Here is a 23,322-nt window from a genome sequence, read left to right as displayed (position 1 = left end):
AGACGTTTCACAATTACTCGTTTTCGCTTGGCCACTTCCTTGGTAGTAAATGTTACCACTTAGACTCATGTTATACACATATTTGATAACAGTACAAAACAAGATAAAAACGTGTTTTATAGTAAAGCTGTACATCACTATTTCAATGAACAAGTGTATTGTATTTGAACCTGAGAGAATAGACTGTTGTGAATATTTTTAACAAGACATTGTTGCTTCTTTTGACCGCCAGTTTAAGCTGGCCTAGAGCATGTAGAACGACAACATAATGAATGCACATCATGCTGAACCACTGACACAAAATACTTATTTTGAATACCCTTCATTGTTAGAGTCTATAATATCAATCAATAGCCTAGGTCTATTTTCAGAAATTAGAATACTGTACATTAAGAAGGCACTGTGTGTACAGTAAGAGTGTTTGGAGTTGCACTACAGTGTTTATTGTCAGAGTTTAGATGAGTTCTTTGGGATGTTGCTCTGCCATTGGGATGAGCCTTAGTCGTGGAACTCATTCCCAACCTCCATCTTGGACACCTGTGTATGAAATAACAATATTTATTTTACTGAACCTTTATTTAACTAGGCAAGTCAGTTAAGAACAAATTCTTATTTACAATGGCGGCTACTCAAAGGCCTCCTGCGGGGACGAAAAATAAATAAATAAATAAATAAATATATATATATATATATATATATATATATACATACACACACACACACACACACACACACACAACATACACACACATACACATACACATACACACACATACACATACACATACACACACATACACATACATACACTACCGTTCAAAAGTTTGGGGTCACTTAGAAATGTCCTGTTTTGAAAGAAAAGGCCTGTTTTTGTCCATTAAAATAACATAAAATTGATCAGAAATACAGTGTAGCCATTGTTAATGTTGGAAATTACTATTGTAGCTGGAAAGGGATGATATTTTATGGAATATCTGAGATATCTTTTGTTCAAGGCATGGTTCACACCAGACAATGCTTCTTGTGAATGGCAAACTCACATTTTGTGAGTGTTTTTTAGATGGCAAGGCAGCTCTAACCAAGATCTCCAATCTCATCTCATCCCTACCTGCCATAAGGGGGCTCTCAAGTGATGCCTTCGTAATCTAGCATGGGTAGGATGGTCATCTGAATCTGGGTTAGTTTGGCAGCTGGGGTGAAAGAGGAGCGATTACGATAGAGGAAACCAAGTCTAGATTTAACTTTAGCCTGCAGCTTTGATATGTGCTGAGAGAAGGACAGTGCACCGTCTAGCCATACTCCCAAGTACTTGTATGAGGTGGCTACCTCAAGCTCTAAACCATCAGAGGTAGTAATAACACCTGTGGGAGGAGGGCATTCTTCTTACCAAACCACATGACATTTGTTTTGGAGGTGTTCAGAACAGGGTTAAGCATAGAGAAAGCTTGTTGGACACTAAGAAAGCTTTGTTGTAGAGTATTTAACACAAAATCCGGGCAGGGGCCAGCTGAGTATAAGACTATCATCTGCATATAAATGGATGATAGAGCTTCCTACTGCCTGAGCTATGTTGTTGATGTAAAATAAGAAGAGCGTGGGGCCTAGGATCGAGGCTTAGGGTACTCCCATGGTGACAGGCAGTGTAATTTACCATGTTCCGTGGACATTCACAATTCTAAGGCACCGCATCGCAGTGCTAGCTAGATGTGTCACTACAGACCTAGGTTATATCCCGGGCCGTATCACAACCGGCCGTCCCATAGGGTTGCACACAATTGGCCCAGCGTCGTCCGGATTAGGGGAGGATTTGGCCGGGGGTAAGCCGTCATTGTAAATAAGAATTTGTTCTTAACTGACTTCCCCAGTTAAATAAAGGTCAAATAAAACAAAATGTCATGTTGACTGTCGGATCCCCACCTGATTATCAATGGCTCTGAACTGCCAGGACCAGCGAGTGTAGAGGAATGGCCTGAGGTCAAAGCGGTTGTCATCGGGGCCATAGCTCTCAGCGTGGTAGGATGGTGTCACAGTTGTCATTTTGTGTCTGTTCACAGAATACATCTGGAAAAAGTGTTTCACTTTGGCCGCTACCTGAAATGTCAAATGGTCAGAAGAAGTGTTATTCTCAAATCATAGAAATAGATGGCGTACACTGAATGTACAAAACATTATGAACAGCTCTTTCCATGACCGACTAACCAGGGGAATCCAAGGGAAAGCTATGATCCCTTATTGATATCACTTGTTAAATCCACTTCAATCAGTGTAGATGAAGGGTAAAACAGATTAAAGGAGGACCTTTAATCCTTAAAACAATTGAGAGACATGGATCGTGTGTGTGTGCCATTCAGAGGGTGAATGGGCAAAACAAAAGATTTAAGTGCCTTTGAACGGGCTATGGTAGTAGGTGCCAGGCGTACCGGTTTGTGTCAAGAACTGTAACACTGCTGGTTTTTCACACTCAACAGTTTTCCGTGATCATCAAGAATGGTCCACCACCCAAAGGACATTCAGCCAACTTGACACTACTGTGGGAAGCAGTGAAGTCAACATGGGCCAGCATCCCCGTGGAACGCTTTCGACACTCAATATTAGGAAGGTGTTCTTAATGTTTTGTCCACTCAGTGTAAACATGTAGACTTTGTGTGACACAGAACACTATCATTGAGATAGTAAATGGTGTGCGATACAGAGGTGTAGAGTGACCTGTAGAGGGGAGAGGGCCTCCCTCCACGTGTGGATGAGTTTGCAGAACATGCTGTACGGGCCGCACTTGGAGATCTTCCTGAGCCGACCAATCACAGACAGCTCCGAGTATGTCATCCCCATATCAGACTAATGAGAGGGGGACACAGAGAGAGCAAGAGAGAGGACGACAGCAAGGGATAAGGAAGAGGTCAGATTACACCATAACTGAACAAACCATGTGCACAGATGACATCCCTGAAGAGACATTAATTTTCCAAGCTTGTGAGGTGGTATATATATATATAGACAGGGGAAGTTGAGTCACACAGTCACAGAAGAAAAACATGGCGGGACAATAACAACAGTAGTCAAGCTGAATAGAGCTGAGGGTTTATGGTATAACTTTCACCTGTAAGTCTGAAATGTCAACGTTTCTTAATACGTATCAGTCATAGCAGTGTGTGCACAGTAAGTGAGGAAAATAAATCAATCGAAATAAAAATAAGTTGTCACTTCGTATGTGGTTGGCCCACACCCACAACGATCAACATAATCAGAGGGCTCAAGACCACATCTGGCTCCACTTGAGGTGACATGCTGACTGGTTACCTCATCAGTCTGCGACACCTGGCCGTCCGTCAGGGGCTCCAGCTCTGCAGTGGGAGGTGCAGCCATGATACTACAGAGGACATAAAGACAGTTGCCAACATGGTGAGTCTCCTGACATTATAGTGACTGTTTTGTATTGTCCCAGAGAAGAAGACGGGATTGCAGAGCAGCGTGCTTCACCTTTTGAGGGCGGTGAGCTGGAACTGTTCGACACAGTACTGCAGGAAGCTTTTTAGGTCTGTCTTACTGATGCCCCCAATGGGATTGATGTCAGCACTGGAGCAGTCATACTTAGTGAAGTAGCCAGTGAGACTGCAAAATAGAGGGGTATTGAGGTGTAGGTCAAATACAGAGAGGGGTCATACACTTTTTGTACTTTTCTGTTGGACTGAAGCAGATAGTTTAAAAAAAGAAGAAAAAAGAGAAACATTGACATTCTCTACTACTCACTAACCTCTCATCCACATTGGCTGAGCCAAGGACTAGGAGGCCACCAGGTTTCCCCTCAGCCCACTGACTGAGCTGAGCAAAGAGATAGGCCAGAATCATCCTGATTCGGGCCTGGAAGGGACAGGATAGTGGATAAGGGTTTCATACAATTCACACACCACACAATTGCTTACTCAGATCAGACCGTTTAACTGGAACATGATAGTGTGAGGATTGTGGTGAGCATGTGTGAAAATGTAAGTAAATGGTGCGATTAAAGAGAAATGCAAGTGAGGGGAAAAGCTCTGCTCATCTCAGAAACCATTTTTTAAATAAATTTTGCAATAACGGATTTCTGCTTTGTTGAAGTGTTTCAGGTAACACCTGAACAATGTACTCCTTGACACTCAACCCACCTGCACATTCTGTAGGGCAAGGTTTTCTCTTGTGCTTCCACCGTTAGCACGGAACTGGGGACACTTTCCCGTAACCATGGAGAAGATTCCTAGCATGCCTTTCACTGCCATGTCGATGTTGAGGTTCATGTGTGAGCTGAATAAACAAGATAAATACAAAGAAAAATAACTTTAGAAGAAAAACACAAGGTGAGATTTATAACAGATGTGAGTCTCATTGTGTTCTAGTTTGTTAGTCTGCAACTGCCCAACTATGATGGGGCCAGTGACGCTCACCTGCCAATCTGAGAGGCCAGGTCTTTGGCCCTGTTACGGGTTCCTTCTGAAGAGTTCTCACTGGCCATGTAGCAGGTGGTAAAGATGCGTCTGCACAGCTCCCGTGGGTCCCGGGGGGTGTAGGACACATCATTCACTACCCGTTGAACATCCTCCAGCACCTGGGTGTCTGATACAGGGAGAGAAGAAACTGAAGCTGTAGTGACAAACTCTGAATGCAATGTCAAACTTTAGAATAGCCATGTGCTTTTGTGTCACACAACAAAACACTATGGGCCTGTTGGCACCCCAGTATCCAGTCCAGTACTCACTGCCATTTCTGACTGCCTGGCAGACCAGCACACACATGGAGTAGACGATGCAGGCAGTAGAGGAACTGTCCACACCACCACTGAGAGGCAGGAGGAAACCAGCCTGGAGCAGGGAATAACAGGAGTGTTTTTTTTTATGGATAGAGATAGACAGACAATACCAATAATCAGTAATAAGCAGGTACGCATAAGCACATTTACACATCATTTAAACCAAATATAGCACTACTCACCTGACCACTTCTCCTCAGGTAGTCCCAAAGCCAACATGCTGGACCCAGGCTGAAGACACCAAAGACAAGATCACACAGACACGCATGTGAATGTATTTGACATGGGTCAAATTGCAGGTTAGAATGAAGGCCCTGTGCTGTTTGTCACCTGAATGGAAGGGTATGTATGTGTAAACTGTAAAGAGGTGGGCAGTCACATGATCTGGAAAGTAGCTTTAAAAAAACATGTTTCTCTAGTTAACTTCTCTCAGACAGAGATTGGCTCCACCAAAGACAGGCAGCTCAGTTTCAGACACAAAGGGAGCAGTCAGGGTAAATGAATGTCACACGCCAAGCTCCTGAATCCAATGTGTGGCAATATAGTAGGCTGCTATTGCCTATCTGTTTCCAATGATTCCATGGTGAAAAAAACTAAATACAGGGAAACAGTCAAAAATAGCTACTATTTATTATGGGAAGCATATAAAGCACACAACAGTCTTGTGATCACAGTCTTTGTCAGGAGGTGCCATACCTAATCTCCTCCTCAGGGGTGTGGAACTGCCACTCAATGGGCTGGTGAGTGGGGAGGTAGACATCTTCACAATCAGACAGGGAGAAGTCCACTTTGACTCGATGGCACGGCTTGTGCTCATACTCCTGGACACAGTGGAGCAGAGGACATATCAGCAAACCATGTGACATTTCAAATGTAACCGGCATGCTATTTTGAGTTCCGAGTCAATAATTGAAAGGACTCTCTCTCTGTGTACCCAGTGTAGGGAGGAAAGACGACACCGGGCAGAGACAGAGCCTTTGGTTGGGGAGTTGAATGTTGAACAGGATTACCTCTGGTTCCCCTTGTGTGGCTAGTTTAACTTGGGGAGTAATGTGTTTCTGAATCACACCTACCGTTTCTGAGAAGTAAAAAGTGTCCTGTTTTGAAGAGAGGTGTCAGCTCACCACATGTGGGTGGCAATGCTCTCCTTTGTAGCTGCGGACATCCTCCAGATCCAGAATGGCAGTCACAACCTCCTGCAACACACACACACAGTCCAAGAGTTCACTTCGGGAATGGCTAGCATTATACAACATGCTGACTTGGCCAACCCATATAATCAAACACAGCTCACCCTGGTGTGTGAAGTGAGGATGAAATAATAGGCTGTAAGATATTATTCTCACATGTACATTTTGTTATGTTTAACCTGTCCTTACCACGTCATCCAGGGAGAACTGTCTTCCCTGGGCCACTATGTCCCCGTTGATGGCCACCGTGGCACAACCATCGTAGTAGAGTCTGTCTCCATCACAACCCTTCTGATTGGCAAACATGTAGATCCCCCCACTCTGTGCAAAACAACACACTTGTAATATCAGAAACCGCTCAACTTCATTACTATGCAATAACAATTGACTAAAATGACATGTAACAACAATGTTGTTATGTAGTAGTGTTATTACACACGTCTAGGATCAATGCGATGATAAGTGTTACCCAAACTCATACTTATCAAAATATACATGTAGGCAAAACAATGTATGAAATGGAGCAGTATTATAATGACAAAACAGTGCCTCCAAGTGGTTACTGGGCAGGCAACATGCAGTACCTCTATTCTCACTAAACATACTGCACAACAGAGGTACTCAGCTCTTACACTACGTAGTCCGGAGCCTGCTGGTTTTCTGTTCTACCTTAAAATTAATTGCACACGCCTGGTGTCCCAGGTCTAAATCAGTCCCTGATTAGAGGGGAACAATAAAAAAAAATGCAGTGGAACTAGCTTCCAGGTCCAGAGTTGAGTTTGAAGGGCTGTATAACATGCGCGTGTGTTCATGCATGTGTCCGTCCATTCGTGTGTGTACGATCACCTTCATGGTGGCTGATTTAACCAGGTTCACTCTGTGGTCTGCCTTGCGTAGCTCGTGGTAGCTGGCTGAGGAGTTGGTGAAGATCTCCACGCCGTCCAGACCCATGTCCACATGGGGGCTGCCAAGCACATGACATTGCCAAATACATCATTACATACCGTAGCTTACTAGAAAAACACACATACAGTATATATTTATTCACATATGTAATCTCACTTCATCGCTCAAAAACATTTGAGCTCTCCTTCGATCCATTACACAAATAACTAAGGGCACACAGTATTACACAACTCATTACAGAAATTGAGTAATGTTTTGAAAAGAAAAGGCCTTCATTTGAGACTCTTCATTGAATGTACCTCCTAGGGTTCCACAGCTCTGCACACATCTCACTCCCAATGCAGGTGTCTTTGGTTGAGAGGACGCAGTCACCAAAGGGGGCCGTGTCCTTCAGGAGACAGAGCAATGGAAAGGAATTTCATTAACGATCACATTAAATGGATGATACTATTAATTGCTGCACATATATAGTACCATTCTAAAGTTTGGACGCACCTACTCATTTATTTTTACTATTTTCTACATTGTAGGATAATAGTGAAGACTTCAAAACTATGAAATAACACATATGGAATCATGTAGTAACTTTACAGAAAGTGTTAAACAAATCAAAATATATTTTATATTTGAGATTCTTCAAAGTAGCCACCCTTTGCCTTGATAACAGCTTTGCACACTCTTGGCATTCTCTCAACCAGCTTCATGAGGTAGTCACCTGGAATGCATTTCAATTAACAGGTGTGCCTTCTTAAAAGTTCATTTGTGGAATTTCTTTCCGTCATAATGCGTTTGAGCCAATCAGTTGTGTTGTGACAAGGTAGGGGTAGGAGTAGTATACAGAAGATAGCCATATTTGGTAAAAGACCAAGTCCATATTATGGCAAGAACAGCTCAAATAAGCAAAGAGAAACGATAGTCCATCATTACTTTAAGACATGAAGGTCAGTCAAAGCAGACATCTTTACGAATTTTGAAAGCTTCCATGTACAGTCGCAAAAAACATGAACCTGGCTCTCATGAGGACCACCATAGGAAAGGAAGACCCAGAGTTACCTCTGCTGCAGAGGATACATTCATTAGAGTTACCAGCCTCGGAAATTGCAGCCCAAATAAATGCTTCAGAGTTCAAGTAACAGACACATCTCAACATCAACTGTCCAGAGGAGACTGCGTGAATCAGGCCTTCATGGAATTGCTGCAAAGAAACCACTACTAAAGGACACCAATAATAAGAAGAGACTTTCTTGGGCCAAGAAACATGAGCAATGGACAATAGACTGGTGGATGTGAGATTTTTGGTTCCAAACGCTGTGTCATTGTGAGACGCAGAGTAGGTGAACAGATGATCCCCGCATGTGTGGTTCCCACCATGAAGCATGGAGGAGGAGGTGTGATGGTGCTTTGCTGGTGACACTGTCAGATTTATTTTGAATTCAAGGCACACTTAACCAGCATGGCTACCACAGCATTCTGCAGCGATATGCCATCCCATCTGGTTTTTGCTTAGTGGGCCAATCAGTTGTTTTTCAACAGGACAATGACCCAACACACCTCCAGGCTGTGTAAGGGCTATTTGACCAAGAAGGAGAGTGATGGAGTGCTGCATCAGGTGACCTGGCCTCCACAATCACCTGACGTCAACCTAATTGAGATGGTTTGGGATGAGTTGGATCTCAGAGTGAAGGAATAGCAGCTAACAAGTGCTCAGCATATGTGGGAACCCCTTCAAGACTGTTGTAAAAGCATTCCAGGTGAAGCTGGTTGAGAGAATGACAAGAGTGGGCAAAGTTGTCATCAAGGCAAAAGATGCCTACTTTGAAGAATCAAAAATGAAATATATTTAGATTTGTTTAACACTTTTTTGGTGTCTTTTTTGGTCTTCACTATTATTCTACAATGTAGAAAATAGTAAAAATGAAGAAAAATCCTTGAATGAGTAGGTGTGTCCAACTTTTGACTGGTACTGTATATTAATGGTGCAGATTCCCTTTAAATGAAGAACCGTGCAAATAATCCTCTTATCACTGATCCTTGTTAGTGCATACCAACACCCTGCCATTAGAGAGAGATGGATCCTACCTGTCCTGTCATGTCCTGGATCATCCTGGGCAGGTAGTACTCCTCCACATGTCTGTGGCAGACAAACACAATAATGCCATGTTCAAATCAAAGTTTAATGGTCACGTAGAGAGATTTGCAGGTTTTTTGACAGGTGCAGCAAAATGCGTATATGTTATTACGTGTGATGTGAAAAATATGGATTTGTGTCCTTTTCCACGTACCAAATTTGCTTTGACCTAAACATTTAAAGACGTTCCGGAACTTTTGTGAATACCAAGTATTTTTTAAACCTCTCACTTTGGACCGGAAGTCTCCATGTGTAGTTCACATATACATAATATATGAACAGAAGTACAGTCTTCCTTCAATTAGCCACGAAATCCCTAGTTTGAAAGCAACTGTTTTCTGGAAGCTGTGCTGCACCATTTCCCCCACATTTTCCCCCTTCAGCCCCTCGCCATTTGAGTGTCAACTAGCAAGATGCCCACACAGCAGAGTGAGAGCAATGACATGGTGCACATATCTGAACATATGTGACATAGTATGCAATTTTCTGAGACTACTTTTGGCTCGTAAGCCTTACTTTCCAAACTACTGGCTAAAAAGTATACAAAAGTACCTGAGAATCTCTCTAATTTCACTGTTTATCAAAGTATTATCATTATGTTCAGAAGGAAGGGTTTCTTGTGCAGATTCAATGTTGATCACTTACCTGAGTTTATTCCATGGTGAAAACCAGCGGAACTCCCGGTTGTTTCCATAGTTGGCCAGCAGCATCTTGGGTCGGATCAACAAGATTTTCCTTTAAAAAGTGGGTAAGAATTGTGAACAATTACACCTACTTACTATTGACAATGCACATAACCTACATCAATGCAGAATTGCTTATTTCCGAGACTTACCCGTTGAGGAAAATTACTCTGCAGTTATACCGCACATTATGATGCATGATGGGCCTGAGGGGGACATGGAGAACATTAGCCACAGGTTACGGAAATCTTACTACAACATACACTGTTTAGTGGGGTATGATAGTCTAGGAGGCAAAGAGAGGGACAACCGAGCTGAAGTGCTTGTGGGAAGTGTGACTGACATGCCAACATCGCAGATGATGTCCTGGGTGACAGGTGACTCCAGCAGCTTCCTGAGTACCTGGAAGCAGTGCAGCAGGGTGTCTGACTCGTAGAAGTGGTCTGCACAGCCATACCCACTGATGACCAGGGACAGAAAGAGAGGAGGTTGAGGGAGAGTTCATGGAAATTCAGAGCAGGCATGGCAATGTAGGATGCTTATTATATGCAAATGCACAGAGCTTTATAGGAGTCAAATAAAAAGACCACAAACAAAGACATACATTTGTCTAATAAGCTACATTTTTGTTCTAGTCTACATACTGTATACAGTAATGTACTCAACAATCACAACTTTGATGAAAGAGATGTAGATTATATATACCATATTTCCAGTTCTGGTCCCAGTCTGTATTTAGCCCCCTGAGACTTGGCTATCGCGATACCTAGTCATGAGAAAGATATCATTAGTAAAACGAATGGCATGTCCAGAGTCCTGATTGCAAGACTTGCATGCTATTCCCGCAGAGCAAGTTGCCTAGTATAGTATACTCCAGGCTTCTAAGTGGAATGTCTATAAATCATTACAACACACCATATTACCTTTAAACAGCTCTGTATATGAACCCACTACAGTTTAAGTTAAATGGACAATGCATCTTCAATTCGACGATTTTTACTTCGGAGATGATTCTCAATTATTTTATTCGGACTTACTTCTCAGTATTCTCTCTACGTTTCCGTCAAAATCTAGTGCCCATTGATTCAAGGAGCACGTAGCTAATATAACCTTTCGACCCATTTCATAAAACGGTGCAACAAAGTAGCCTTGCTGATATTCAAACGTTGAAACCTTAGTTTAAATTCTCAAATGAGTTACTGTAACACTCGACTCAAAAATATCTAAGTTGGAATTGTGTCACTTCGATCCGGGAACCTCTACCACAGATAGAACAACGAGACAGACATTTCACCGGAAGCATAAATGTGAAGCACCCGAGTGGCTTTTCCACTCGCTCAAATAATGTACCAAATATGACAGTGAGCGGAAGCCGAGTGGCCGGCAGTGGGAGAAGATGGAATGCTATGGATTTTGGCCGACATTGTGCTAATTTTCTCATCATTTTATCTCAATACAGTCCCCCCCCAAAAAAATATGTTACGAACAGAGTGGATAAGGTTTTGTAGACTTTGACAAAGTTTCAAAACATTGCTAGAACGCGCCAATAGGATCTCACTAACTCGTTATTGGCCCTGCCCACCTCCATGCTTGTTCTGCCCACTATGAACCATTTGAAATGACCGGCTGTGGTTTACCTTGGTTTAGGGATACAAATCTTTGCTTATACTGCCCCTCCTCCTCGTATGTCTTATTAAAGAGACAGGAAACTTATTTATACAACAAACTGCTGTGCCTCTTCTGTACAAAATGCCTGTATTGAGTAGATCTACCGGTCGTCTTCAATATGTTTTAAAATTTGTCCATATTTCAGACTTAAAAATGTTGATGCTTCCATAAATAAAAATATTGTGGAAACCAAGATGAAAAGTACATCTCAAACTTCACATGCTGCGTAAAGTTGCGACTTCATGAAAAAAAATACAATATAAAAGTAGCCTACTATTGAATCTATAAATATTGTATTTATTTTAGCTACATCATCCTGTATTATTCTGTCATCATATGACAGCTGTATGCAGATATTGTCATCATGAAGACAGTGTGACTGTGTGATGTTGTCCACTTATTGGTTCAAAATATGTTGAGGATTTATTTGGGTCTGTCGGTTTGTTGAATGTGTATGTATTATTTTTAATGGCCCAACTATTCATGAGCTCATCAGGCGCTCGTGGCTTCAGATCAGTGTTATCCAATCAGAGGTCGATATGGCAGTGCGGCGCGTACCCTACTGAGACGTTATTGGCTGTACGTTCGCACGCATTTATTATTTGGGCGGAGTTGTTGTTAATATAGAACCTTTTATTCGTTATATCATAAACATCTGGTCCAAGAGTTTTCCCATAGGTCCTAGAAGTTGGTGAGTAGCCTACGAAATTATATTTTAGACAGACCTATTGAAATTCAATGTCTGCTTATAATGCTTATGTTATTTTTCCGTCTATGATCCTCGACATTATGCATTATCTATTGTCCATATGAGTTATGGCTTTTTCTGGAGGTGCGTTATGGCAGCGTTAGGCAATTTATTATCAATTGTTTTGTGAGAGCCTCTATCTAATGTCTATTTATTCATTCGATCCGTTGTCTACATTTCGTACAGAATTATTGACAATACAATTTCAGGGACTTGCGGGTATTTATTCAATAATCGGGTGTAAAAGCAGCTGACGCTTGTTGTAGGCCTATCAGAATGAAGTCTATGCTTTTTATGAAACTCACCTTCTACTTACTTCAATCAGTCTTGTATACAAAAATATTTGAGTGGTCTATGTGAATGTGTGACAGCCGTCACTCTGCCGAAAGTGTTGTTGTCAACTACGTACAAAATGTGTTCCCCTCAGCATTATCGTTGTATCTGTATGTTGGATTTTGTCCAAAAACGTTTCAGCTGACATAACATGACCTATACCCAGAGACCTGCTATTACTATCCCTGTGTGTCTGCTTTGCCCCTTCTGTGGATTGTTACAGTACATGTGTAGGCCCTACCTCTGATGTATGGTATAATAATATAATATATGCCATTTAGCAGACACTTTTAACCAAAGCAATGAAGTAATGCATGCATACATGTTTATATTAATGGAGGGGATGAGCAACATTAGAAGTAGTTTAATAATGGGGGTGAAAAAGTTTGTTTGGTTCTATGGTGTCTTTGAGCCCATGTAGTAATCATATGCAGTTATGGTGTTATTAAAGTGTACGTACACATTTTTCCAGTGTGTTTGATATGTTTGAACATTTGCATTAGATTTGCTAACATACACAACTGTGTTGTGCTAAAACCTCTCATTGTAGAATTATCATGCTCATGTCTATTCATAAACCTTTAGAATTGTGAATGTGTCAAACAGACAAACTGTAGGCCTTACCACACTGGGACCAAAAGATTTGTGACATTTTGATCTGTATTATACAACATCCTGTGTGCATCAAATAGTAGCCATCTGGCTTGTCATTATCACTCTTGGACACACACCCCATGCAGCCTTGTGTAATCGACTTTTGATCCTTAAGGTTTACTAATAATATTTAACCATGTATCATGTACAGCACCATCACATAATGTTTTAGGTCAGGTCCTCAAAGGCCACCAGATGTCCTTTGATATCCCACATTACCTTATTGGCTATAAGGTACAGTCTGTTTGTTATGTCTTGGTCACTACCGTGACTCTCTACTCTCTCTCTCTGTTTCTCTAGAGATGTCTTCTGCAGTGGCCATGGAGGCCACCCGGAGGCGCCAGAGACTCAGCTCTAACGGGGGGGTGTCTGAGACAACAGAGGAACCTGCAGGGCAGTGGGGAAGAGCATGGTAAGATGAAGCTGACCTACTGTAGGCCTATAGTCATTAATGCTCTACTCGGGTAACTGGGTTCACATGTAACTATGTTCACTGTCTGTTGGTTCAGGACTGATTATGATACGATATACTTAAAGCTGCAATCCTTAATGGTGAAACTGACACATCTGTTTGCAACAATGTAGACTGCGATTTCTTGTACACTCCCCACCTCTGCTTCATCAAAGAAAAACAAAAACGGCTTTGGGGCAGACAGTGGCGCTGATTCCCCAACTGCGGATTCCATCTTTAATCTCCATTTATATGGAAATTAATTGTGTGTAATCAGCATACAAATACCTAATACAGAAAACACTGGAAATGTCATAGTTAATGAACACATATGCACAGTCCCTGTGGGCTACTGTCTGACCATTGGACCTACATCTGTCCTATATCCCACTGTTCAGGCTGTCAGAATGAAACTTGCCCTGCTCCTATTCTTGCTGAACAGTGGGACCTTATATTTCTTTGGGGAGGGCAGCTGCTAAAAGTATTGGGCAAGATTGTGTGTGGGGACCTGCTTAATCTTCAGTAGACAAAGGTAGTATGAAAAGGAAGTAAAGTATTTGACTGGGGAAAATAAACAACCAGTTTGAATCAGTTCACAAGCTTCCATCACCCACACATTATATTTCCATGATATGTCTATTCCAGATTTCATTGGGTTATGGGTCGCTGCCACTAAAATAAGTTAAAAAGTGACGCACAGTGGCAAGGAAAAGTATGTGAACCCTTTGGAATTATCTGGATTTCTGCATAAATTGGTCATACAATTAGATCTGATCTTCAACTAACACAGCCTGCTTAAACTAATAACACACAAATTCTTGTATTTGTCTTGTCTCTATTGAATACATAATTTAAACATTCACAGTGTATGTTGGAAAAAGTATGTGAACCCCTAGACTAATGACTTCTCCAAAAGCTAATTGGAGTCAGGAGTCAGCTAACCTGGAGTACAATCATTGAGACGAGATTGGAGATGTTGGTTGCCCTGCCCTATAAAAAACACTCACAAAATTTGAGTTTGCTATTCACAAGAAGCATTGCCTGGTGTGACCCATGCCTCGAACAAACGAGATCTCAGAAGACCCAATATTAAGAAGTGTTGACTTGCATGAAGCTGGAAAGGGTTACACAAGTATCTCTAAAAGCCTTGATGTTCATCAGTCCACGGTTTGACAAAATGTCTAAAAATGGAGAAAGTTCAGCACTGTTGCTACTCTCCCTAGGAGTGGCCGTCCTGCAAAGATGACTGCAAGAGCACAGCGCAGAATGCTCAATGAGGTTAAGAAGAATCCTAGAGTGTCAGCTAAAGACTTACAGAAATCTCTGGAACATGCTAACATCTCTGATGAGTCTACGATACGTAAAACATGAAACAAGAATGATGTTCACGGAAGGACACCACAGAAGAAGCCACTGCTGTCCAAAAAAAACATTGCTGCACGTCTGAAGTTCGCAAAAGAGCATCTGGATGTTCCATAACGCAACTGGCAAAATATTCTATGGACAGATTAAACTAAAGTTGAGTTGTTTGGAAGGAACACACAACATTGAGTGGAGAAAAAAAGGCACAGCACACCAACATCAAAACCTTATCCCAACTGTAAAGTATGGTGGAGGGAGCATCATGGTTTGGAGATGCTTTTCTGCCTCAGGGCCTGGACAGCTTGCTATCATCGACAGAAAAGTGATTTCCCAAGTTTATCAAGACATTTTGCAGGAGAATGTTAAGCTATTTGTCCGCCAATTGAAGCTCAACAGAAGTTGGGTGATGCAACAGGACAACGACCCAAAACACAGAAGTAAATCAACAACAGAATGGCTTCAACAGAAGAAAATACACCTTCTGGAATGGCCCAGTCAGAGTCCTGACCTCAACCCGATTGAGACGCTGTGGCACGACCCCAAGAGAGCGGCTCACACCAGAAATCCCAAGAATATTTCTGAACTGGAAGTTTTGTAAAGAGGAATGGTCCAAAATTCCTCCTGACCGTTGTGCAGGTCTGATCCGCAACTACAGAAAATGTTTGGTTGAGGTTATTGCTGCCAAAGAAAGTTTAACCAGTTATTAAATCCAAGGGTTCACATACTTTTTCTACCCTGCACTGTGAATGTTTACACGGTGTGTTCAAGAAAGACATGAAAACATATAATTGTTTGTGTTATTAGTTTAAGCAGACTGTTTGTTTGTCTATTGTTGAGAAATGTTGTCACATTTTATGACCCATTTATGCAGAAGTCCAGGTCATTCCAAATGGTTCACATGCTTTTTCTTGCCACTGTACATGTTTTTGCTATTGTAGCCCTTATACAAAGCTCAAGGTTAGCGAATGGATTCACTACGGAATTATTTAAAAAAGGAAAAATTAGGCTCTCAGGATTTATGTTGTTTTGTGCTGTACATAGACAGCACAGTAGGCTTGTGGCACCTTCATTGGGGAGGATGGGTTCGTGGTAATGGCTGGAGCAGAATAAGTGGCATGGTATTTTGATGCCATTCTATTCACTCCGTTCCAACCATTATTACGAGCCATCCTCCCCTCTGCAGCCTCCACTGATGGACAGTCACTTCATGGACAGACAGTCACTGAAATGTTGGCCTATATCATTCTTGTCATATAATCAGTGGTTTTCAAATGAGCCTGTAAGATAAGCTGGTCATGCTTATCTTTAAAAGTGAACTCTAGCAAAGTTGGCAGTACACCACAAGGCAAAGTCCTCGGCCCATAGCGTTTATGTTAGATTAGATCTACAGCCTAATAATAACAACTCTCAAATAAATTACAGTAGGCTATCAAGTGTTTTTTTATTTTTTATTTTTTTATTAAAACATTTTTACGGAAACATTTTCAGGAATTGTGAATTATTATAAATGCTCCAATGATTATGCATTTTCACCATTACAACTCTGTATGTTATTTCCCCCATCTCTTCCACACCTACCATTCTGTTAGGGAGGTGGACTGGTTCTCTCTGAGCGCTGTGATCCTGCTGCTGTGCACAGCCCCCTTCCTGGTGTTCTTCTTCGTCATGGTGTGTGACCAATACCAGTGCTCGGTCAGCCAGCCCCTGGTAGAGCTCTACAGTGGAGAGGCCACCCTGCTCTCCATCTGGGAAAAGGCCCCCTCCTTCACCTGGACTGCTGCTCAGATCTACACCGTCTGGGTCTCCTTCCAGGTAAGGCCATAGGTAGGGCCGTGTGTGTAAATGACATTTTATTATGGTTTATTGCATCAGAATATTTCAACGATGGGAGTTCTGTGGAATGACACTGTTTCTCCATCAGGTGGTGCTCTACATGTGTGTTCCTGATATCACTCATAAGTTCCTGCCTGGTTATGCTGGTGGGGTTCAGGATGGAGCTCGCACCCCAGCAGGTAAGGCACCTGAGAAATCAAATCAAATCAAATCAAATTTTATTTGTCACATACACATGGTTAGCAGATGTTAATGCGAGTGTAGCGAAATGCTTGTGCTTCTAGTTCCGACAATGCAGTAATAATCCAACAAGTAATCTAACTAACAATTCAAAAAATAAAACTACTGTCTTATACACAGTGTAAGGGGATAAAGAATATGTACATAAAGATATATGAATGAGTGATGGTACAGAGCAGCTTAGGCAAGATACAGTAGATGGTATCGAGTACAGTATATACATATGAGATGAGTATGTAAACAAAGTGGCATAGTTAAAGTGGCTAGTGATACATGCATTACATAAGGATGCAGTAGATGATATAGAGTACATTATATACGTATACATATGAGATGAATAATGTAGGGTATGTAAACATTATATTAGGTAGCATTGTTTAAAGTGGCTAGTGATATATTTTACATAATTTCCCATCAATTCCCATTATTAAAGTGGCTGGAGTTGAGTCAGTGTGTTGGCAGCAGCCACTCAATGTTAGTGGTGGCTGTTTAACAGTCTGCTGGCCTTGAGATAGAAGCTGTTTTTCAGTCTCTCGGTCCCAGCTTTGATTCACCTGTACTGACCTCGCCTTCTGGATGATAGCGGGGTGAACAGGCAGTGGCTCGGGTGGTTGTTGTCCTTGATGATCTTTATGGCCTTCCTGTAACATCGGGTGGTGTAGGTGTCCTGGAGGGCAGGTAGTTTGCCCCCGGTGATGCGTTGTGCAGACCTCACTACCCTCTGGAGAGCCTTTTCCTGACACCACACTCCGAGGGCCCTCACCTCCTCCCTGTAGGCCGTCTCGTCGTTGTTGGTAATCAAGCCTACCACTGTTGTGTCGTCCGCAAACTTGATGATTGAGTTGGAGGCGTGCGTGGCCACGCAGTCGTGGGTGAACAGGGAGTACAGGAGAGGGCTCAGAACGCACCCTTGTGGGGCCCCAGTGTTGAGGATCAGCGGGGTGGAGATGTTGTTGCCTACCCTCACCACCTGGGGGCGGCCCGTCAGGAAGTCCAGTACCCAGTTGCACAGGGCGGGGTCGAGACCCAGGGTCTCGAGCTTGATGACGAGCTTGGAGGGTACTATGGTGTTGAATGCCGAGCTGTAGTCGATGAACAGCATTCTCACATAGGTATTCCTCTTGTCCAGATGGGTTAGGGCAGTGTGCAGTGTGGTTGAGATTGCATCGTCTGTGGACCTATTTGGGTGGTAAGCAAATTGGAGTGGGTCTAGGGTGTCAGGTAGGGTGGAGGTGATATGGTCCTTGACTAGTCTCTCAAAGCACTTCATGATGACGGAAGTGAGTGCTACAGGGCGGTAGTCGTTTAGCTCAGTTACCTTAGCTTTCTTGGGAACAGGAACAATGGTGGCCCTCTTGGGGCATGTGGGAACAGCAGACTGGTATAGGGATTGATTGAATATGTCCGTGAACACACCGGCCAGCTGGTCTGCGCATGCTCTGAGGGCGCGGCTGGGGATGCTGTCTGGGCCTGCAGCCTTGCGAGGGTTAACACGTTTAAATGTTTTACTCACCTCGGCTGCAGTGAAGGAGAGTTCGCATGTTTTCGTTGCAGGCCGTGTCAGTGGCACTGTATTGTCCTCAAAGCAGGCAAAAAAAGTTATTTAGTCTGCCTGGGAGCAAGACATCCTGGTCCGTGACTGGGCTGGTTTTCTTCTTGTAGTCCGTGATTGACTGTAGACCCTGCCACATACCTCTTGTGTCTGAGCCGTTGAATTGAGATTCTACTTTGTCTCTATACTGACGCTTAGCTTGTTTGATAGCCTTGCGGAGGAAATAGCTGCACTGAAGAGAACATTTTAGTTTTTGGAGATTTCTTGCATGAAGGATTGGTTTCTATTGATATTTACAGATATTTTATGTGCACAATAGTGTTGAGTGTTGACGTCTGCAAACACTTGGCTCTTTTCTACCCGGGAGAACTACTGCCCCCTCTCATTGAAGCCACAGAAGTTCAAGCCTGATCACGGTACTGCAGGCATTGTTTTCAGAAAACATGATCCCCCATTGTAGTGAATGAAAAAAGGGCAATCGTAGTGTAAATTCCCCCCCAAAATCTAGACCGTTAATGGTACCAATAATTGCTTCTAATACACAAGATTTATGTCCTTGAATAGATCATTTAAAAAAAATCACACACAGACAAAGTTATAAGGATCATTTAGCTGCTAATGGTAGCCTACAGTAGCCTCCCGGGTGGCGCACTGGCTACTGCTGTACTGCAGCGCCAGCTGTGCCATCAGAGACTGGGTTCGCGCCCAGGCTCTGTCGTAACCGGCCGCGACCGGGAGGTCTGTTGGGCGACCCACAATTGGCCTAACGTCGTCCGGGTTAGGGAGGGCTTGGCCGGTAGGGATGTCCTTGTCTCATCACGCACCAGTGACTCCTGTGGCGGGCCGGGCGCAGTGCGCGCTAACCAAGGTTGTGTTAAGAAGCAGTGCGGCTTGGTTGGGTTGTGTATCGGAGGACGCATGACTTTCAACCTTCGTATCCCCCGAGCCCGTACGGGAGTTGTAGCGATGAGACAAGATAGTAGCTACTAAAACAATTGGATACCACGAAATTGGGGAGAAAAAGGGGTAAAAAAAATAAAAATAAAATGGTAGCCTTCAACCTGATTTACTCAATGAGAGAGGGCAGCACCTAGCTAGCCTGCAATGCCACTTCCAGGAGTAGCTCAAACTGCGCACGTTGTCTCCATGAGACGCCATCTGAAACAACAGCTTCAATGCGCTATTGAGTCTTCACATAGGAATGAATCGATCGATGGCTTTGTCCATTCTTATATGCAGTCATTGGTTTCACCCCACATTGTTTGTTCTCTCCTAGGCCTCATAAACAAGTATGAGATCAACGGTTTACAGTCGTGGATAATCACCCATGCCCTATGGTATGCCAACGCTCAATACTTCCACTGGTTTTCCCCCACCATAATCTTCGACAACTGGATCCCACTGCTTTGGTGCACCAACATACTGGGCTATGTTGTGTCCACCTTTGCCTTTGTCAAGGCCTACCTCTTCCCCACCAATGCCGAGGATTGGTGAGGACTAGATGCGTCCAATAATATGTTATATTTCATTCAAACTTGTCACTTTGGGCCTATTTAATCTGAATTGCCTTTATCATTTTCCAGCAAATTCACAGGCAACGTCTTCTATAACTACATGATGGGCATTGAGTTCAATCCCCGCATCGGGAAATGGTTCGACTTCAAGCTCTTCTTCAACGGGAGACCTGGTATTGTTGCCTGGACTCTAATCAACCTCTCCTATGCAGCCAAACAGCAGGAGCTCTATGGCTATGTGACTAACTCTATGATCCTGGTTAATGTGCTGCAGGTGAGACACTTCTCTCCCTTTACCACTAGATGGCAGTGTATGTTAGCGAGTGACCTAGCTAAACTAGACCTTAGAGTGGTAGCTTTGACTGAACCAGTTTAGGCAAGCTTTACCTCCAATGAATGGCTACTAATGTAATAGCTACTCCTCCAGGCAATCTATGTTCTCGACTTCTTCTGGAATGAGGCATGGTACCTGAAGACGATTGACATCTGCCATGACCACTTTGGCTGGTACCTGGGCTGGGGAGACTGTGTGTGGCTGCCCTTCCTCTACACGCTGCAGGTAAGTCAACACAGAAGCCACTGCAAAAATATGAATAAGTCATGGAAATTGTAGTTGAGTTGATGCGCTTCGATTATACACCCTGAGTTAAATGTAGCTGTTATGGAGTCTTTCTTGTTTTCCGTTCAACGGCCAAGACATCATACTGTATGTCTCTTTCTACAGGGCCTGTACCTGGTGTACAACCCAGTCCAGCTCCCCACAACCCATGCTGCTGCTGTCCTCCTCTTGGGTCTGGTGGGTTACTACGTCTTCCGCTCCACCAACCACCAGAAGGACCTGTTCCGCCGTACCGAGGGGAAGTGCTCCGTCTGGGGCAAGAAGCCCACCTTCATTGAGTGTGCCTACCGCTCGGGTGACGGCGGCCTGCACCACAGCAAGCTCATGACCTCTGGCTTCTGGGGCGTGGCACGCCACCTCAACTACACGGGCGACCTGATGGGCTCGCTGGCCTACTGTGCAGCCTGCGGCTTCGGCCACATTCACCCCTACTTCTACATCGTCTACATGACCATCCTGCTGGTGCACCGCTGTGTGAGAGACGAGCATCGCTGCAGCAGCAAGTACGGCAAAGACTGGAAGCGCTACACGGATGCAGTTCCCTATCGCCTGCTGCCTGGGATCTTCTAGAGTCGAGTCAGAGGTTGAAGGAATCCCTGCATCCTGAAAGAAGTTTAACAGAAGAAGGAGATGTGTGTTAAATGGACTGTTCACATTCCATGGGAAAGATGTTGATGAAATTTTGAGCAAAATGTGTGTGTGTCTGTGTGTTGCCGTGGTGTCTTGGTACTATGGTACATAGACACTATGAGAAACTCAGAAATGGATTTCTAATTCAAATCTGTGAACACCACATAACCATACCGTAGCAGTTAGTTGCCATGGGTAAAGTAACTACAGCTACAAGTGAGCAATAATCTAGATGTTTTTTTTTTTTTGACAATGCACTGTCTGACAAATGTGTCTTCTACTTAGGGATCGGTACAACATTACATGATGCTAACAGCAGACTAGTATATTATGTTCAAGAAGCAGTTACAACTATACAATGATTGTTCCTGCGAAAATTCATTTGTCTTTATGCCTGTCAATATGTTTGAGGTACCTGTTATTTTAAAGTTTTGTTGGATAAAGCTTTTACTTTATCCAACAGTGTTTTTTGCCATTTGATTTTTTACCTTATCTGCCTTTCCTAAAGTGATAACTTAGAAAAGTAAATAAACCTAACATTCTGATTTCTTTACTTTGATTCCAATCAATTCATATGCATTTTGTGAGTGGAGGAAATGACAATGACGGAGGTGTCATTGCATCATCACAGAGTTGTTCCTGTGCTTTGAAGGGTGCTGACACGGCCTTAGAGAGGTCAACACTTCCTGATGCTGTGACTGAAGAGGTTGATCAGGCCTCCTGTCCCTCATGCTGGCCTGCCTGACCCCAAACCCCTTCAGATCGCCACAGCTGCCAGGAAAAGAGTTAAACAAACACTGACGTTTGGAGCTGGATGTGAGGATAATGTTAGGCTCTGACAGACAAGAGGTAGGAGGGGGAGGATGTGGAAGCGGTGGCCGGTGGAAAGACCCCTGGAGTGGGTATGACAGGGATCACTCACTGGTAGTGGTGGTGGTTGTACTAACGTCAAGAGTGCACTCTTCACTTCCATTGACTATTTTCTTCCTCTTTGTTCTTATGTCTCCCTAATCCTCATATTTCTATCCCCCTCTTCCCTCAAATCTGACATTCAGCAGCAGGTGGCAGAAGAACACTGGTTCTAGGTGATATAAAACAATCAAAGAGCGTTGGTGAGTCATTTTAAGTACATTTTATATATTTATAGTTGATAAAGATCTTAAAGAATTTGATGTTAGAATAGCCTGAACATAGAGAATTATTCATTTATTTTTACCATTGAAGTCTATGGACCCTTTTTTTCCCCCATTGAAATGTATTGGGAGCTCATTTTCAAAAGTAGAAATGCTATCAAAAATGTTTTCTCAGACAATCTAAGTTGGGGCCGTCTGTACGTTTTGGAAATTTGTTTCGTGTTCATAGTGAAAATCGCTTAGGCTTTAGAGCGGGCTAAAATCATCAAATTATAATAATAGGAGTATGTAAGAAATCAAGAGCTGTGCTTTGCCTTCAGCAAGCACACCTAATGATGAACATCTCCTCAACATGAACTTTAAAAACAACACAAAAGATCCAAATGATTCACCCAGACACACATATCTTTACTCATTATTCACACAGACTTAGACAAATAAACACAGAGCGCTTTTCTACTCCCTGTTCAGTCATTCACATACACACATACTCAATCCCCTCTCCCATCGCTTTTCACACCGACACAAATAAACAAACACTGAACCCTAACGTCCTATCCACAGAAACACTACACGACTGCTCCCAATCCTCAAACTACACAACATACAGAGACATTCACACACCAATGACCAATGGTGATAACCAAGAGGGAGAATGGGGTATTTCTCATTCAAATAAACGGTCCATTACACAATGTAAGCACTTGCCCAGAGACTGTACCACACCACTGATAAGATGCTTCACAAGGACAATAATGGACGTAAGTCAGTTAAGGTAATGGAATATGCATCGATTTCCCCTGTCTTTATTCAGAGTGAACCCAATGTACAGCAAATTCATTACATTGTCTTACAGAGAATAAAATAGATTTTCTTTTTTTAAATGAATGCCACTTAG

The 23,322-nt window shown here is 42.9% G+C and overlaps 2 protein-coding genes across 2 annotated transcripts; one reads left to right on the top strand and one right to left on the bottom strand.

The window, feature by feature from the left end:
* Window positions 1–99: 99 nt before the first annotated feature.
* nadsyn1 (NAD synthetase 1) lies at window positions 100–11,007 on the bottom strand. The gene is made up of 21 exons (XM_020489169.2): window positions 10,725–11,007; window positions 10,393–10,453; window positions 10,031–10,147; window positions 9,840–9,893; window positions 9,650–9,739; window positions 8,956–9,007; window positions 7,176–7,264; window positions 6,817–6,934; window positions 6,160–6,291; window positions 5,905–5,976; window positions 5,477–5,601; window positions 4,963–5,011; window positions 4,730–4,832; window positions 4,419–4,587; window positions 4,143–4,278; window positions 3,752–3,858; window positions 3,478–3,609; window positions 3,298–3,367; window positions 2,707–2,835; window positions 1,918–2,091; window positions 100–537 (listed from the first exon to the last, which is right to left on the bottom strand). Exons 1-21 carry the CDS (start codon window positions 10,807–10,809, stop codon window positions 499–501), a joined length of 2,103 nt encoding a protein of 700 aa, XP_020344758.1. The 5' UTR covers window positions 10,810–11,007; the 3' UTR covers window positions 100–498.
* A 920-nt stretch (window positions 11,008–11,927) lies between these two features.
* LOC109895470 (7-dehydrocholesterol reductase) lies at window positions 11,928–21,844 on the top strand. The gene is made up of 8 exons (XM_020489170.2): window positions 11,928–12,046; window positions 13,391–13,502; window positions 16,493–16,715; window positions 16,825–16,915; window positions 19,805–20,018; window positions 20,112–20,316; window positions 20,470–20,601; window positions 20,767–21,844. The coding sequence occupies exons 2-8, from the start codon at window positions 13,393–13,395 to the stop codon at window positions 21,229–21,231; spliced, it is 1,440 nt and encodes a 479-aa protein (XP_020344759.1). The 5' UTR covers window positions 11,928–12,046; window positions 13,391–13,392; the 3' UTR covers window positions 21,232–21,844.
* Window positions 21,845–23,322: the final 1,478 nt, after the last annotated feature.

This window comes from Oncorhynchus kisutch, linkage group LG8 (assembly GCF_002021735.2).
Source record: "Oncorhynchus kisutch isolate 150728-3 linkage group LG8, Okis_V2, whole genome shotgun sequence".
In the NCBI taxonomy this organism is placed as follows: Eukaryota; Metazoa; Chordata; class Actinopteri; order Salmoniformes; family Salmonidae; genus Oncorhynchus; species Oncorhynchus kisutch.
Note: the sequence above shows the minus strand (reverse complement) of the source record. Positions and strands in the feature narration are given on the sequence as shown.

Coding starts and splice junctions, on each gene's coding strand:
- nadsyn1 (XM_020489169.2), bottom strand. CDS start 10,809: ATGGGTCGAAAGGTTATATTAGCTACGTGCTCCTTGAATCAATGGGCA. Junction 9,740..9,839: donor AGAGTAATTTTCCTCAACGG/GTAAGTCTCGGA, acceptor CACTTTTTAAAG/GAAAATCTTGTTGATCCGAC. Junction 5,012..5,476: donor ACCCCTGAGGAGGAGATTAG/GTATGGCACCTC, acceptor TGGTGTCTTCAG/CCTGGGTCCAGCATGTTGGC.
- LOC109895470 (XM_020489170.2), top strand. CDS start 13,393: ATGTCTTCTGCAGTGGCCATGGAGGCCACCCGGAGGCGCCAGAGACTC. Junction 13,503..16,492: donor GGGCAGTGGGGAAGAGCATG/GTAAGATGAAGC, acceptor CCATTCTGTTAG/GGAGGTGGACTGGTTCTCTC. Junction 20,602..20,766: donor CCTTCCTCTACACGCTGCAG/GTAAGTCAACAC, acceptor CTCTTTCTACAG/GGCCTGTACCTGGTGTACAA.